This window comes from Triturus cristatus, chromosome 6 (assembly GCF_964204655.1).
Source record: "Triturus cristatus chromosome 6, aTriCri1.1, whole genome shotgun sequence".
Classification (NCBI taxonomy): Eukaryota; Metazoa; Chordata; class Amphibia; order Caudata; family Salamandridae; genus Triturus; species Triturus cristatus.
The window spans coordinates 814,949,250-814,965,749 of record NC_140589.1 but is presented as its reverse complement, the minus strand read 5'-3'; the positions used below and the strand labels follow the sequence as shown (position 1 = coordinate 814,965,749).

At 46.2% G+C, this 16,500-nt stretch overlaps 1 protein-coding gene across 5 annotated transcripts in view; it reads right to left on the bottom strand.

Moving 5' to 3' along the window:
* CEP170 (centrosomal protein 170) overlaps positions 1-16,500 on the bottom strand; it is a 428,342-nt gene that overhangs the window by 16,272 nt on the left and 395,570 nt on the right. For all 5 annotated transcript variants that reach the window (XM_085611407.1, XM_085611409.1, XM_085611411.1 and 2 more), the window contains one exon: positions 15,883-15,934. In XM_085611407.1, coding sequence (XP_085467533.1) covers positions 15,883-15,934 — 52 coding nt within the window. The remainder of the gene's footprint in view (positions 1-15,882; positions 15,935-16,500) is intronic.

Here is a 16,500-nt window from a genome sequence, read left to right as displayed (position 1 = left end):
CACCCCCCACAAGGCTACATGCTATGTCTGGCAGTTCAGATACCAGCTGTGGGTTACAAGGCACACTAATTCGACTTGGTAGTCCTGTTCACACATTCAAAGCTTCTAGCGCCAGATACTAGCCCAAATACAATTGATAACGCACATTGCTCTTCCCTATGATCCTACTAGGATGGTCTTTCTCAGCTACCTGGGAGCTCAGGGAATTTATCCACTGACCTCCCCAAAGTGAAAATTGATATCCCATTATCTACTGGCCTCATGACATTGCATAGCCCAGCTGTGGAAACTCACAACAACGCCCTCTGTCAATATGTGGCGGGCGAATGCTAAGGAATGGCTAGCGTCATTCGTTCATGACCATATGTATAAATTAGAGCAAACCTGGCGCCATTTTATTACATATGTAAAAAGAGAGCATGCAGCGGAGGAAACCCCAGTTTTAGAGCCAATCCTTTACAATTTTGGCATCTGTAAGCTCTACTGATCAGGAGACGTGAGCACCTGAATAGTCTAGACATCCTGTTGGATGATGTTGTAGCAATAACTGATTTCATTTAGTAAATATATGTTTACCAGTGATGAACATTGGAATTATATCCCTTACAATACCTCTGATGAAATTTTCGTATCTAAAACCATTGATTTTTATTTCTACAATGTCATATAGTTCACTGGACTGTTTTTCCCATTTGTGAGTTATGTCCTTTATGTTTGTTATTTTTTTCAAATGTTTGTATTGTTTCTGACTTTTTTTTTTTTAAATATAAATAAAGTGGTAAAAGAAAGGGAGTGTGAGGGCTTGAACAGAAGTTCTGAAGTTACTTTTCGGAAAAAATGTTTGGACTTTCTTTACAATAGAGAGCTGGTACCCTACAGTCTTTCTTTTTTGGCAATGTGTTCCTTGAGGGTGAGGTTTATGTCCAAGGTGAATCTAAGCGACTTGTCATTCGAAAAAACCTGAGGGTCCAATGCTGTCAAGGTTCATGGTACTGAGTCAGGTTTGTACTGTATTTTGTTGATTTTTCTAGGCAACTAACAGGAATACGGTCTTGGTTGAATTGAGCTTCAGGTAGGCACTGGACATCCAGGTATGGATGATGTGCAACCAGTGTTTGAGCCGTTGGCTGTCTGAAGCAGAGGAGGCTGTCAGGTGTACTATAAGCATATTGGAGAATCGTGATACTGTTATCTGTGAGTAGGGCATCAAGCAGCTCCACGAAAAGGCTGGCAATGAGAGGATACATTATTAAGCCCTGGGGAATTCCACAGGTGATAAAGGATTTTTTGTGACCTGGAGGAGCTAAATTAAAAAAAAGGGTGTTAGTTGGAAAGGTAGGAGGAGAACCAGAGGAAGACATTGCAAGTGAATTGCATTCAAGACTCCAGGGTGCGTATGATGGTGAGACGCTGGACTGTGCTGAGAGCAGCTGAGAGGTCCAGCAATATCAGGAGGCAGGGTTTATCTTCATCTGTGATCAAGAGAACATTGTCTGTAATGTATACGTTTGTGGACTCTGTGCTGCAGTGCAATCTGAAGTCAGACTGATAGTCGTGCAGGAGATTGTTAAAACTGTTGTGATCTTGGAGTTGAACAAAGACTCCCTTTACAATGATAATGGTAGGTGAGTGATGGGCCAGTAGTTGGAGACGTCATCATGGTATAGAGTAGGTTTCTTTAATTGAGAGAGTCTGGAAAGATGCCTTGAGTGTCAGCATGATCTAGGAGAGATAGGGCTTTGAAGGGTGGCCATTGCGGGATTCTACTGGAAGGGGTGGAGGAAGAATTGAAGCAGACTGGGTGTTGATGTGCTATGTGATCTTATTTTATCACTGAAAAAGAGGTGGATGACACTGCACTTTTCTATGGAGTGAGGAATAGATGGGTCTTGCAGGGTTTGATGCAGTACCTGACTGCCTTGAACAGCATTCTACTTCTGTTGGTGGTTTCACTGATGGTGGTATAGTACTTTGCTATGAGGCTGATGTGTTGAGTGGAGGGACTGAGGTTTATTGTCAGCAAGGTCCTTCGAGTAGGTTGTTGCTGAAGGCTTTGGCTTACACTTGTGGGTTGTAATCGGGGTGTGGATTTTCACACACTTTGCCAAAAAAGTGTTTAATGTGTTTAGAAATGTGTTGCCGTCGGAAGTGGAGTTGACAGGGTCAAAGAGAGGAATTAAAGGAAAACAAGTTACTTACCTTCTGTATCGCTTATCTAGTAAGACTCAATCTAGCGGCATATTTCTTACCTTAGAAATTTTCCAGGCGTCAGACTGGATCTGGAAGATTTTTCGTGAGCAGTACCCCTGCGCACTGGTAGGTGGAGTCGATCGGCTTAGTCATCGGCGCTGTCCGCACCGGAAATGACGTTGCATTACCTATATAGGCACCGCACCAATCAGGCGCGTTGACATCAGTTACTTTTCACAACTTATCATGCCAGAAGTGCAGAGTCAAGAAGACCACTGACCACAGGTGTGTTAAAACTAGGGGTCATCCCTGCCCTTAGAAATCCGTTCGTAAAGCAGGGAAGATGGGTGGCTCGGTAAGGAATCTGAGGCAAGATTTAGTCTCTACCACATAATACGTTACCAAAGGTAAGTAACTAGCCTCAGATTCCTTACCTTAGAATAGATACCCAAGAAATACCATCCCTGGAGGTAGGTATGTGAATCAATTTCAAATGAAAAAGTCCTGCAGGACTAAACGGGCAAGGTGCCCATACCTGATGACCTGACTGTCCAGACAGTAATATTTGGTGAACGTGTGCAGGGAAGCCCACATTGCTGCTTGCTAGATATCCAGGCTCTGAACTTCGCATGCTAAAGAAGTGGTGGCTGCTTTAGCTCTGGTGGAATGAGCCCGCAACCCTTCAGGAGGTTGCTCCTTGGCCAGTTTTGATGAAGAGCACAACCCATCTAGCGATGGATCACTTCTGCAGAACCTGACCTTTCTTTGCACCAACATACCCCATGAAGAGTTGGTCATCCACCCGGAACACTTGTGTGCTGTCAAGGTAGAACGAAAACGTTATTTTATTTTTGGGTCCAGAGAACGGACTCACTCCTTTTCCTTAGAGGGATGTGGATGAGCATAAAACGTATGCAAGGTGATAGATGGGCCTACATGATAAGAGTTGTCCACTTTTGGTAAAAAGGAGGCCCTTCTGCGAAACACCACTTTGTCAGGATAAACTGAGAGTTAAGGCGGCTAGGATTACTTACTCTTCAGCTCACTTACTCTGCTGGAAGATGTAACTGCCAAAAGGAAGACTGTTTTCCAGGTGAGAAATCCGAGGGGACAATTGTGTAGAGGCTCAAAAGGAGCGCACATCACAAAAAGTTAAACTTAAGTTAAGGTCCACCTGAGGCATAATAAATGATGAAGGTGGGAAGAGATGAGTAAGATACTTGAGGAATCTATGACTTGAACTAAGTGGGTGGATCAGGCAACCTGATGAAAGCAGAAATGGCAGAGATAGCCCTTAAGAGTGCCCAGAGCTGAGCCCTACAGGGCAAGAGAAAAATGAAAATCAGAACCTCAGAAAGATGGGCAGAAAGGGGATCAACAGATTTTCTGCACACCATGCCACAAACTTTTTCCAACGGCAGGCATATACTGTCTTGGTAGAGGGACGCCTAGCTGCCACGATGACATTACAGATTTCAGGAGGAAGGTTGAAAGCTGTCAACAGTTGCCGCTCAATCTCCACGCAAGAAGGTGGAGAGTTAACAGGTTCGGATGGAGAACGCTCCCCTGCTGCTGCGACAGAAGATCCTCACGAAGGTGCAGCTTGATTTGAGGAACAATGGGCATGCTCAGATGGTCGAGAAACCAAACTCTCCATGCCCAGTCGAGAGCCAAAAGGATGATTTGGGCCCCATCATTCTTGATCGTCTTGAGAACTCTGGGAAGGAGTGGTATGTGCGGAAAGGAGTAGAGGAGGCCTGAGCTCCACTCAAGACGAAAAGCGTTCTACGAGCGAGTGCCGCCTTAGAAACTTCAGTGCGCAAAACTACTGACATTGTGCGTTCTCTGCAGTGGCGAACAGATCTAACTAAGGCTCTACGCACTGCTGTAAAAGAGACCTTGCACCACCTACTGATGGAAACGACATTTGTGATACGCTAAGCATCTTCGATTGAGTTAGTCTGCTCTGGCGTTCAGAGTAATTGCCAGATGTTGAACCACTAGAGAAATGTCCTGGTGTCCCAGCCGTGTCCAGAGGCACAGCGCCTCTTGACAAAGGGTCCATGAACCCTCCCCATCTTGTTTGTTGCAGTACCACATAGCGGTGGAGTTGTCCATGAACACTTGTAACAGCCTTGCCTTGATGGAAAGTCGAAAGGCTTTTAATGCCAGTCGGATCGCCTGGAGTTTCAACATGTGATGTGGAGTTCGGATTCCGCAGGAAACCAGAGTCCTCTGATCTCCACTTCTCTCAGATGGCTGCCCGATCCCAGGAGTGATGGATCTGTCACTACTGTGAGATCTGGTTGAGGAAGGGAGAGGGGTTGGCCAGTGACATAATTGCGGTGTGTGAGACGCCACTGCAGATCGTTCGCAGTTCCCTCCGAGATCTGCACCAGGTCAGAGATATTCCCCTGATGCTGCACCCACTGGAACTTCAGGACCCACTGCAGAGCCCGCATATGCCACCTGGCATGTGTCACTAGCAGGATGCCATGAGGTCCAGCAGCCTCAGGGTCAGTCTCACCAAATCCCAGGATAGAGGCTGAAATATAGGTATCATAGCCTGAATATCCTGGACCTGCCGCTCTGGAGGATAAGCCCGAAACTGCACTGTATCCAGAACAGCTCAGATGAAAGGAAGCGTCTGAGAGGAAGTCAGGTCTGACTTTGGCACGTTGATAATGAACCCCGGCGAATGCAGGAGGTTCGCCATAGTCTCGAGGTGGGAGACGACAGCCTAGGGCGAGCCTGCCTTCAGCAGCCAGTTGTCAAGGTAGGGGAAGATCGGCACCTCTGACCTCCGAAGATGAGCAGCAACCACCGCATCATCTTGGTGAACACATGATGGGGCGCTGGTAAGGCCACAAGAAAGCACGGTGAACTGAAAGTGCTTGTGGCCTACCGTAAACCACAGATGGCGCCGGTTGGCAGACAGGATGGGAATATGAAAATAAGCATCCTGCAAGTCCAACGATACCATCCAGTCTCCTGGGTCCAGGGCAGACAAGACCTGAGCTAACATGAGCATTTTACATTTCTCCTTTTTGAAAAAGAGGTTGAGAGTTAGGAGATAGAGGATAGAGCAAAGGCCCATGTCCTTTTTGGGAACCGGAAAGTAGCGGGAATAACAACCATAGCCTGCTTCTGGCACCGGAATCCTCTGTATGGCTCCCTAGGCCAAGAGAGACGAGACCTCTTCACAGAGAAGGGACAGATGATCAGGTGGTCGAGAGATGGTGGTATGTGGGGAGGGGTAGACTCGAAGGGGAGGGAGTGGCCCCTTTGGACAATCTGCAAAACCCATCTGTCCGATGTTATGGACTGCCAGTGGGGTAGGTGATGGCGAATCCTACCAAAAACTGGGTGCCTGTGGTGGTACAGGGGCGGACTAGGAGGGTTTGGAGGCTGTTGCAGCAGGGGGGTTGCAGATTGCCCAGACTGCTGGCCACCTGACCCACGAAGTCTGAGGGTACAGTGCCCTCAGCTACGCAGAGGCTGGGGACCCTGCGCGGCGCTGGGCGGGCATTGGCACGCTGACAGCCCCTTCCGTAGCCACGAGGAGGAAAGGCAGATTGAGGTGGACGTGAGGCAGCAGAGAGACCTAAGGACTTGGCCGCAACATGAGAATCCTTAAGGCACTCGAGCGCTGAATCAGCCTTGTCTCCAAAGAGACAGATGCCATCGAAGGGCATGTCCATAAGGGAAGCTTGGAAATCCCCTGAAAAGTCAGTCATCCTCAGACAGGCATGGCTCCTAAGGGTCGCTGTTGTGTAAACCGCTCTGCTCAGCGGGTCAGGTGTGTTGAGTCCAGATCGAATAATTAACTTTGCCGCATCCCTCCCGTTGGGGACTGCTTGGAAGAGTACAGTCTGGGCCTCCTCCGGGGCCTGTTGCAGCATTTGCTCAACCATTTCCCACAATATGTGGGAATAACGGCCCAAAAGGCATGCAGTATTCATGGAAAGCGATGCCAGGCTGGTGGAAGAAAACATCTTCTTCCCAAATGAGTCCAGCTTTTTGGACTCCCTAACTGGGGGAGTGGTAAGGAAAGCGCCCTGGGAGGTGAAGGCTTGGACCACCAAGCTCTCACGAGTAGGTTGTTGCGTGAGGAAGTTTGCGTCCCCAGGAACGGGGCGTGGCGGCGGACATCGCCCTATTGACAGGAGGCCCAGTGCTGGGTTTGGACCAGGTACCCAACAGGACATCAGTGATGGCATCATTGAATGGAAGTAAGGGTTCCGACATGGAGACTCCTGGTTGCAGCACCTCGGTCAAGAGATTAGTCTTGACTGCCACCGTGGGTAGGTGAAAGTTAAGGACCTCAGCAGCCCTCAGGACCACCATCATGTAAGAAGCTTCCTCCTCTGTAGCCATGGTAGGGGGAGTAAGCAGGCCAGCATCTGGAGACGTATCCAAGCCACTGGCCAAACCCACATCCTAACGCCAGTCCATACTCTGTTCTTCCTCAAAGAGCTATCTCATATTCCAAAGGGTCCAGCGATCCCTCCCAGTCTTCCTGAGGCCTGGCTGTCAAAAATAAGGCTCAGGCCTTGATCTAGGAGGCAAGGCTCCTGCTGGTATTGGAGTCTGGCGATGCCCTTCTGAAGTCGTGTCAGTCGGGGATGACGCCACCGGAAGTATCGGCATCTGGACCGGGGCTGCGGAATGCCGAGATGGCATGAACGAGGTTGGGCCGGATCCAGGAATGGATCCCAGGGGGCCCAACCAGAGCCGGGACTGGAGCTGCCAGTGAGGAACCAGATGGGGCCCAAAGGTGCGTTCAAGTGGTAGGATCGCCCAAATATGAAGTGCATGGTTTCATAGAACTCTTTCAATTGGGCGGGGAGTTGCTCAGGCCTTTGGAAATTCGGGCAGGCGCGGAGTATGCCCAGGCGCCGGTTCTGGAGAACGAGGCCTGGAATGCTGAGGGTCCCTCGTTTCGCCGGCTGATGACTTCTTGCTCTTCTTTTTGTGCCTCCTACCCGAGTGTCCCGACGACTTTGAATGGGACGAGGAGGATTTCGGGCTCTGCAAATGATTCTGGGACCTTCCCCTTGACTGGGATCTCATCTTCCGCTGAGTCTTATGCCAAGCCTCTTGCAGCCTCAAAGCCTTCGGAGCCAATGCTTGGCAATCGGAACACGATGTTTCTATTCACCCTCTGCTATATTTGCTCTCTGAAACTATGACTGGCATCTTTGGGAAACTGCTCCCAATGATTTAGTAATATTTGTGTTCACTATTTACACTTTAGACATATACACGTGTTCCAAACAAGTTCTTTTGAATAACATGTGCAAATCTGGTGCAAATCTGCGCCTTTTAACTTCAGGTGGAGACAGGCATTTATGTATTAGAGATACAGCCCAGCAGTTTGGGCAGGACACTCCCTTTTAGAGCCTGCCTGTAATGGTGTAACTCAGTATGCAACAGGGTGGAAAACAAAAGAATTACCAGTGGTTATGATTAGTTTCAGTATCTTCTTCGTTTTATGTGTTACATAAATAGTGGCTACTGCATGGGCTGATATCAGACTGGCCTGCATTGCATGTTTTGAAGCATTTCTACCTCTGCCTCCAACCTGATAATACATATCACATCTCTTTTAGCCATAATGGGGTAAGATTTAATTTACTGCTGTAATGTTAAGCATCTATTGTTGCAACCTGTTTCTCTTCTCTAGATTTTGGTTTCTCTGGAGGGAACTGATAATTCTGTGACATGCTAAAACTTTTAATAAATGTGGAGTGGTTGTAAGGTAAACCTTGACCTCACCTGACCATCTCCGGTTGAAAAATTGTGCAGGGTAGAAGCTTACATTATAAATAATTGCTCCCTTTGACATTCATGATCAATAAAGAAAAGGGCAAAAACATTATGTAAGCTTGTGCTGTAATGTAAAAGAGTAATCAAATCAAACCCCTATTGTTCCAATGGCATTTAATCCAACAACCATATTCTGTCTATAATGGAGAAACAGCTGTCAAAATAAGAACAGGCATATCCTTTGGTATCCTCTCCAGACCTCCTAAGTCTTGTCTTTCACTATGGTAGGATTAAGTTTATCCTTCCATGCTCTACCAGAATCATCTCATTGCAGGCCTTAATTTTTGGAAGCAATGTACTCTTCCAAAAACATTGCTCGATTTCTTTTAGCCTTTCTCCTTGAAACACTGGTTTACAGTGCCTTCTATAAATAATGAGGTCAACAGACCATGGCAAGCGTAAACACGTTACAGACTGCAACATCAGTGGCCATAACATCACCTATGTAGTCAATAAATCATGATATTGACAGTGACATCAGTGATCATGACTTTGGCTATGACATTAGTGGCCATAACTTTGAACTTGCAGTTATGAGAATGAATGTGTGACCAAGATCTTGCAAGAAGCCAACAGACCAAGCAGGCAGGACCGTCAAGACTGGAATCTGGGGGAGGAGCCAAGATGGCGACCGGGACGGCAGCGTAGATTCCCGGCTCCGTGAACCTCCGCATCCCGCACGGATATCCTGCACGAGATCCTCAGTCTGCGCTATGAGATCGTGTTTGTAAATGAGAGTGGCAACCGATTGTGTGCCTCCGAGGTTTCTGGCTGCCATACCGCCGGAGAAATCTGCAGTTGAACTTTGCGGCCCGTGCAGCCCCGGAGCCGGGACCTCGAGTGGACGCCTTGGCCGGGTGGCAGCTTAACAACAGCGGCCTGTGGTGACTGGGTGGAGTCGGTCCACCGGAGCGGTGCTGCCCTCGGCCTGCATTTTGCCGTAGTCGCTCCCACTGCTAAGCGTAGCGGACCGAGGACATGCCCGGGGGTGCAATTCTCAGATTCTTCGGTGCTTGCCCCTGCCTTTGACGGTGAGCTGCCCGGACGCCGCCCCTAGCTCGCCCTGATCCTTGCGGGCTGCTCCCGGCTTTTCGCGGGAGCTGGTCCGTGGCGGGGACGACTGTTGCCCGTGACCACGCAACGGCGGAATTTGTGCCTGCCCCCGGACCCCTGTCTTCAGCGACGTGGACCTCGAGGCGCTTGTCCCTGGGTCCCGGCCCCAATACGAGTCGGGCCTTCCCGGCGGCCATCTTGTTGCTATGCAGCCTACCATCCTGTCCACTGGGTCGCAGCAGGATTGGGAGTGTGTGACTTTTGGGAGTGCGGCGGAGCGATCGCAGAGAGCTGTGCTGGGATACGGCGACCTCCTAGAGGCCCTTGGTGCCCTTCATTTCTCCTTGGCTCGTGGCGCCGGGGTCTTGGGGAGTAAGCTCGATGGTGTGGCGTCAGCGTTGGGACAGTGGCGGCATGCTGGTCCACAGGTACACAGGGGCTTCCCACACTGCACACAGGAGGATAATGTTGCGGCCACCCCTGCGATTAGTGCACAGCCGGACACTCCGGACAGTATGCTACCGTGTGATCGGCTAACTGAGGGTCTGATCTGTTCCGGAGGTATTGGACCTGAGTGGAAGGTGGTGGCCTTGTCCCGTGCACGGCCTCCGGCGACCCAGGGACAATTCCAGCAACGTTTGTCTACTTTGGCTGATTCAGCCTTCCTGGACCTTGTGTGCAGTGCAGATCCTGGGGCAGCACTGGGAAAGACGTCCCTCCATGATGCGGACTGTGTTGGTACTCAGAGACTTCCACCCCACCTGTGTGCGTCGCTTCCCGTTTGTTTTTGGACACTCCTTTACCTTGGAACATCGGACATGGTGCTGGGTCGAGGGGTAGGCATGGGCAGAATTGCAAAGAGTGGTCAAGGATGAGGCTGATCCTTCGGGGGTGGTCATCTAGTGGACGGGCGGACTCATGGTAGCGTACTCTCATGGTTATTAGCATAGTTGGTGCATAATGCTCCCCATTCCCCTTTCTTGATATGGTCGATTTGGTGCTGCTTATTGTTTGCTGTGGGGAGACTTCACCGTGCGGGAGGGAGAAGCCGGGGGTATGTTTTGAAGGCCCTCCTCCAGTTTATTATACTTTCTCCACCCCCCCGTCTGGTGGGGTTCTTTCTTACTCCTTTTTCCCTGTTTCTTCTATATTTCGGGTCAAGTTCCAGGGCGACAGGCACACTGCTGGGGGGGGGGGGGCATACTCATTTGCAGAGGTGCAGGGTGGGGGGTTGGGGGAGGGGACTCTTTAGTCTTTATCTCTTTTTCCATGGCCTCCTTTTTCTTCTCCGCTTCTTCTTGTTTCTTCTTTTCTGGGATCAGCGCGGTACACCTCCTTTGTTGTGAATCGTCGCCTCTTCATGTGTGCCACAGTTTCCGGGGTGTTCTCTGGGCGTTAGGTACCGGGGCCTGCAGGCGCAACTGTTTTTGATATTCTTCCTCATCCGGAATTTCCCGTGTCTGCGCCATTGATCCAATAGATTGCTGCTTATTGCTTACGTCGATTATTCTTGCCCCTTATCGCTGTTGGGAAATTGTTTGGCACCTGATCCTACTGTCTTGTTTCATTATAAAATGAAAAACCCTTTTTCTCCTGGTGTCCTACCTGCGCGGCTCACTGGCCGGACTATGTTGGAATGAAGATCCGGCTCTCCGAGGTGCCGCCTGTGTTTACATTTGCTCTTATTGTTCTGATTGCTTAGCGGCCGGCCCCGGGGGGTTGTAGGCCCATACTTGTTAATGATTGAAATGTCAATAAAGGTTTTTCAACAAAAAAAAAAAACAAAAAAAAGACTGGAATCTGAACTCCAGTCTGAAACATCTGAGTCATAGTCTGAATGTTCCAGATCCTCTGTGGAGGAGGGAAAGCCTGGAGCAATGTGGTTATCAAGTACTGTTACTATGAACAGGAGGGCACCAGGTGAGACGTGGACATGATGTTGGAAAAGCACAAGTAGAACAACAGAGAAGCTGTAACTTACAAGTGATGCAACACCATCTGCAGTAACGTGGCTTTGAGCATCCAATCATCCATGTAAGGGAGTATAGAGATCCCGAATTACGAATAGCTATGAGGAAAGCAGGCAAGTAACATTTTCTAAGGGGATCAGTTCAAATGAAGAGCCCATAAGCTTTGAAAGAACAATTTCTAGCTTCTAGTGGGGAATAAGGTTTTCTAATTGATGGGAAGTTTATTTTCCAAGTAAGAGCCTAAGGTGTATCTTCATAGATGAGAAATGAAGCCCCAATGTATCCAGGAGGAGAAGATATAGAAAAAACACAGCTTATCATTGCAACAGGTGGGGTATATATTTTTCTGCGTACCCCAAATGCAGAATTCCTTGGAAAAGATTCAAAAGTCCATATTGAATAAGTTGAAGAGTAAGGCTGCAAAACTCAATACCTGTATGAGGGGAACTGGAAGTAAGGTGTATAGAAACATCCAATACCAATCGATAATAAGGGTATCCCCCTAATTCCTTGGAGGTAATATCTGAAGGTGAAGTCTGGATGTTTTTTGTTGTTTTCGAGATGCGTAAACCCCCATTTGTATATTCGTAAAACATTTAATCTAAACCTTTAGTGCTTAGAACCCACTTGTGGTGCTCTTGGAAGGTTTTAGTTTGGGAGTATGCTTGAACTTTTTGTACACCTAGGTGGACTTTTGTTACTGGTAGATTTCTGGCAATCAGCCTTTTCCAGATTGTTGTTCCTCCTGAGACAGATGTTAGAATCATTTTCCTCTCTGTTTGTTCAGGTAATACATTGATGCTGTATCTTTGTTATGGATTATAAAAAGATCAAGACTTAAATGGTGGCAGAAAGGACTTGCGAGTCATATGGACAGCCCTGAGCGTTGCAGGGTATTCATGTAAAATGTGGAATCTGTCTACCAACATGAGCCCTGGACCGGAATGCAATCAGAAAGTGCTCCCCATCCCACTAGGGAAAGAAATCTGAATATCGTTTGTTCCACAATGTATCGCTGAAAGGGGCAGTTATCAGCATGTTCTTCTTTTGGCACTGCCTTGGGATTGGCTAGATTGATCCATGTATGTAGATGAACATGAGATATTAGGAAAATGCATAATTCCATGGAGCTCTCATATGTAGGTGAACATGAAGTACTAGGAAAATGCATGATGCTGTGGAGCTCAGCAGTGAGGAAATGTGGCAGACTGAAAAACGCATGGTTTCAGAAGAGTTTGACATTTCGGAATGACAGAAGCCTCTCCTCAGAAGAGCACACACTTGCCTTGTAGGCATTTAACACTGCTCCCAGGTAAGGGATGAATGGAACTGAGTGGATGTGGGCTTAGCTCGGTTGACATGGAGGCCTAATATTTGGAGAATGCGGACTGCCAGACAGTAATGAGGTGAGGCCTGTTGCTTTGATAAGCCATTCATTAAGATATGGATAAACAAATATTTTGTTCCCTTTCAAGTGAGTGGCTACCACAGGGCTGCATTTAAAAAGTTCTGATCTGTGTTCATATTGAGTGACCTTGTACTGGGAATGATCATTTGCTATTATAGATTTAAGATCTAAGCATGTCGAAGTAAGTGTTTCAGAGGTCTATGGTGCATATTCAGTTTACTCGGTGGAGCTGAGGACATAACTGATGAAGTGCCATCACCTGGAATTTTTCTTTTTATATCTGTTTGTTTTCTGCTTTTAATTCCAGAATGGTTCTAGATTTCTTTAGAACACGAAATTCACAGTAACAGGAATAAATTCTTATTCCTTACTGAGATGCTGGGACATCTTTTGTGGCTTCTATCTCTAGGAGAATGCTGTCTTGTTGGTAGTGAGAAGTTTCTGCAGTGGAATCGCCAGCAAAAGTGACTTGAACCTGAGAGAATAGCACCTTGCCCAATATTCAGCTCCCATCTGTCTCTTATGATCCACTGCCACGCTGCAACAAGGTCTGAGATACTTCCTCCTATTGGTGAGGCTGAAGGAAGAGGGGGAAGAAAATATTGTTTTCCTCCTCAGAGGACTTTGCAGCAGCAGGAGGTGGATGACCTCTTCTTCCTCTTTAGAGACATCTTTGTTAGAACACCTTCTTCCTTTGTTGTGGCTACTAAGGGCTTTGAACACCCTACTGGTAGTGATGCCTCTAATAACATATGTACTGCTGTCTTCTTACTCTTTTCTCCTTTTTAAAACTACTGCTTTCATAATGTCAGCTTCAGTCTTCATGCTCTGCTGGTCATCGTCAATGCGTGAGCCAAATAAAGTGGTGTAACTTCAGAATAATCTGTTTAGCTTCCAGCTTTAAGTCTTTAAGAGGAATCCAGGGAGACATCCTCATGGTACGTATATGACAATAACCATGAGCAGATAGTTCTCCCGTATCCACTGCTGCTGAGATGGTTAGGTTCAATAACAATCTACCTTCATTAAGGGTTTCTTGAAAACTCTCCTTGTATGTCTCTGGGCAGGTTTTTCAGTTAACTGCTGCAGGGGATCCCATAATGAGCAGTCATAGTTTTCTAACTGTGTAGTTGCATAGTCATTTTCATTCAATTAACAGCAGAGGTACCACACAATTTCCTCCCTACTGATTCTAGCTTGTTGCTCTGCTTGTCTGCGGGGACTGCAGCGGAAGAAGCAGTTGTATGTTGTCATCTAGCTGCTGAAACTGAAATGGAGTCTAGATACGCATCTAACCTTTTAGCGGTCTATACTTCTTTTGCCGTCTAGAAAGAGACTGTTTCACTGTAGTCACATCAGAAACAGTTGCACACCCAGTTCAATTTGTCCTAGAACACACTGCAGCATGTGTCTAGCAGTAGTTCACTAGTGGATAGTCTCAAAACTGACCTCTGTAGAGTCCGGTGAAAGTTCCACAGGAATGGAAAACATTGCTGCTTCTCTCTCAAGCACTTCCACCAAAGAACTGATGTCATCCATTGGAGATCTGTATGCCACTGGTGATCAAAATATTAGACTACGGCTATTTTACAGAAGAGGTAAGCTAAGCTGACCAAGAAGACTACAGACATGTGTGAACAGTGCATTATCTCCCGGAATTTCCTAACCTGCAGTGACAAGAATGTATTCGAGAGTTATGTCTCCCATGAGAATTGTCCCTTCAGACAAAAATGACATCTTGCAAGAAAGGGTGTAAGCCTGAGCTCTGGTGTGTGCCCAGAAATTAGTGCTTTAGGATTCAAATTGTGTCCCCAAAATGAAGTGTACAATAAAGTAGGGGTGGTTCTTGAAGCTGCAGTGCACCTTGGAGTGGCAGTGTGCTTCCCATTGTGGAATAGCCAACTCAGGCTCAGTAGAAGCCTTTGGTTGAGGTGTAAAAGGCACAACGGTTGAAGAAGGCACAGAATGATGAGATGGCCTAAGAGATAAATTGATATCTCTACAACAGGTGGTGTAACGTTGCTGATGGGTGAGTAGATTCTTGCATATTCTGAATTGAAGCGGAGGATTCTAGAACATGCCTCATCTTTAACTTCCTTAGCCATCCTGCCAGATGTAAAAATATTTTCATCAACATTGAACTGCGGCTGCACATTGATATTTCCTACAAAGTTGATGTGCTGGGTATCTTCGAAGTTGAATCCTGTTTCAGTGGCGAACAGGTCCTTGATGTTGAGCAGGTGACTGTCGTACCTGTTCTTCCTCAATCTGGAGTGTAATGATCCACAGTGATGATGCCATTTCTTGAGTACTCTGAGGCAGCGGAAGTCCCTTCCTGTCTGCCTGAAGTCTCTGGTGCCATGTACATTTATTTTCTCTGCTCCTGGTCAAGAAGTCTGAACTTCTCTCTGTTCTTCCACAGAACATTTTTTTCTGTCAGAAACGGTTTAACACCAAAAATGTGGATTAAGGTAGGAAAACTGAAGCCTGGAAAGGATTTTTGAAGATGAAGTAGTCTTAAAAGGGCGATCTCGGTACACCAGGATCCTTGCTCTAAGAACTGACCTGGCTGTCAGTGTTTGGGCCTGCTGGGTTAACAACTGTAAGAGATTTCTTACAGGCAGAGAGCCAGCTTTTCGGTCTCTTAAGTCAGTGGGCCATTCTATCGTCACTGTACTTGTTTTCCTTAATTTTCTCTTTAAAAAAGGCATATGGAAAAGATTTGTCTGGCCACTTAAAACAAAATAAAAAATTGCCAATATAGCCTATATGCAGACTTTCTAAAATATTCCTCATTTAAAAAAATCAATTTTTCTACAGAAAGGTTATGTATATTTCGTTATACTTTAAAAAAGCTGTTCAGGTACCTGTGCGTGGGGAGACTATTCAGCACTTATGATTATTGATGAAGGTGTTCTGGAGAACAACTCTTTCAGAGTCTTGCACATATTTACATACCAATGAAAATATCATTTTGTCTCTGCTTAGTGCATCTACTGGAAAAAAAGGTTTACACTATTTCCTTATATGTTTTCTGGAATGTAGGATGTTTTTAAAACATGTCAGATTGTGTATGAGAAGATGCCGCCCCCAATGTAGGTAGGTCTGCAGGGTCTGATAATTTTTTTAGAACATCTGATTGGTTTGCTATGTAGGGCTTTGTGTCCTAACAGAGCCGAAATCCATTTTAGCTCTAACAGACAGTAAGTGCATAAGTGATGATATGCAGAAAGAAGGCATATTGCATTAAAATCCCTTTAAACCCCCTTTTTTGAATGTCTAAAACTCTTTCACATCAAATCGTGATACACCCCAGGTTTTGTATGGTCATTAAAAATCTAATAACTGTATTGGCTTCACTATAAAAAGAACATGTTAAGAAAATGTACATACATTGAAGGTAGAGAGATCAAGTGTAAAAACAATGTCTACCTTGCAATTGCTTTTCAACCCGTTTCAGCTCTTGTAAGATTGATAAAATCTCCTAAGGAAAAACAAACAATTAGTTAATTTTATTTGCATTATCGGCAAAATTGCATTTCTATTTGACGATGAAACTGATGATGCAAACACTAAACAATCTCATTCTGCCCTCAGGCTACGTCCAATTTTGTTTAAGTACAAAATGTTATTGATTACAATAGAATAAGAATTTATATATCACAGTATACTCTATGTATAAATAATATACTTTACATAAGCTTTTCCTATTCCATAGACACCCACAGCTAGACTTGTGCAAACAATTTCTACTTGTGTATGATATTTTATTTTTTTACAAGCAGAAATATTCTGCTGGAGTGAATAATAATTTATTTAGAAGCAGGGTCAGATCATACATTTCAGAAGGGGCCTGCAATCTACAGCTCATCCAGTGTCAATAATCTATTTACATACTTGATTTGAGTAATCTTTGCAGCTCTATGTATGTTTGACCCATAATACAACAACAGCTTGACTCTTGAGCCAAGTGGCTATTGTTTTTAATTTGATCATTTCCTCTGTGCCCTGTGATAAATAAATTGACCCACTGATTCTGGTAGGCTTGCA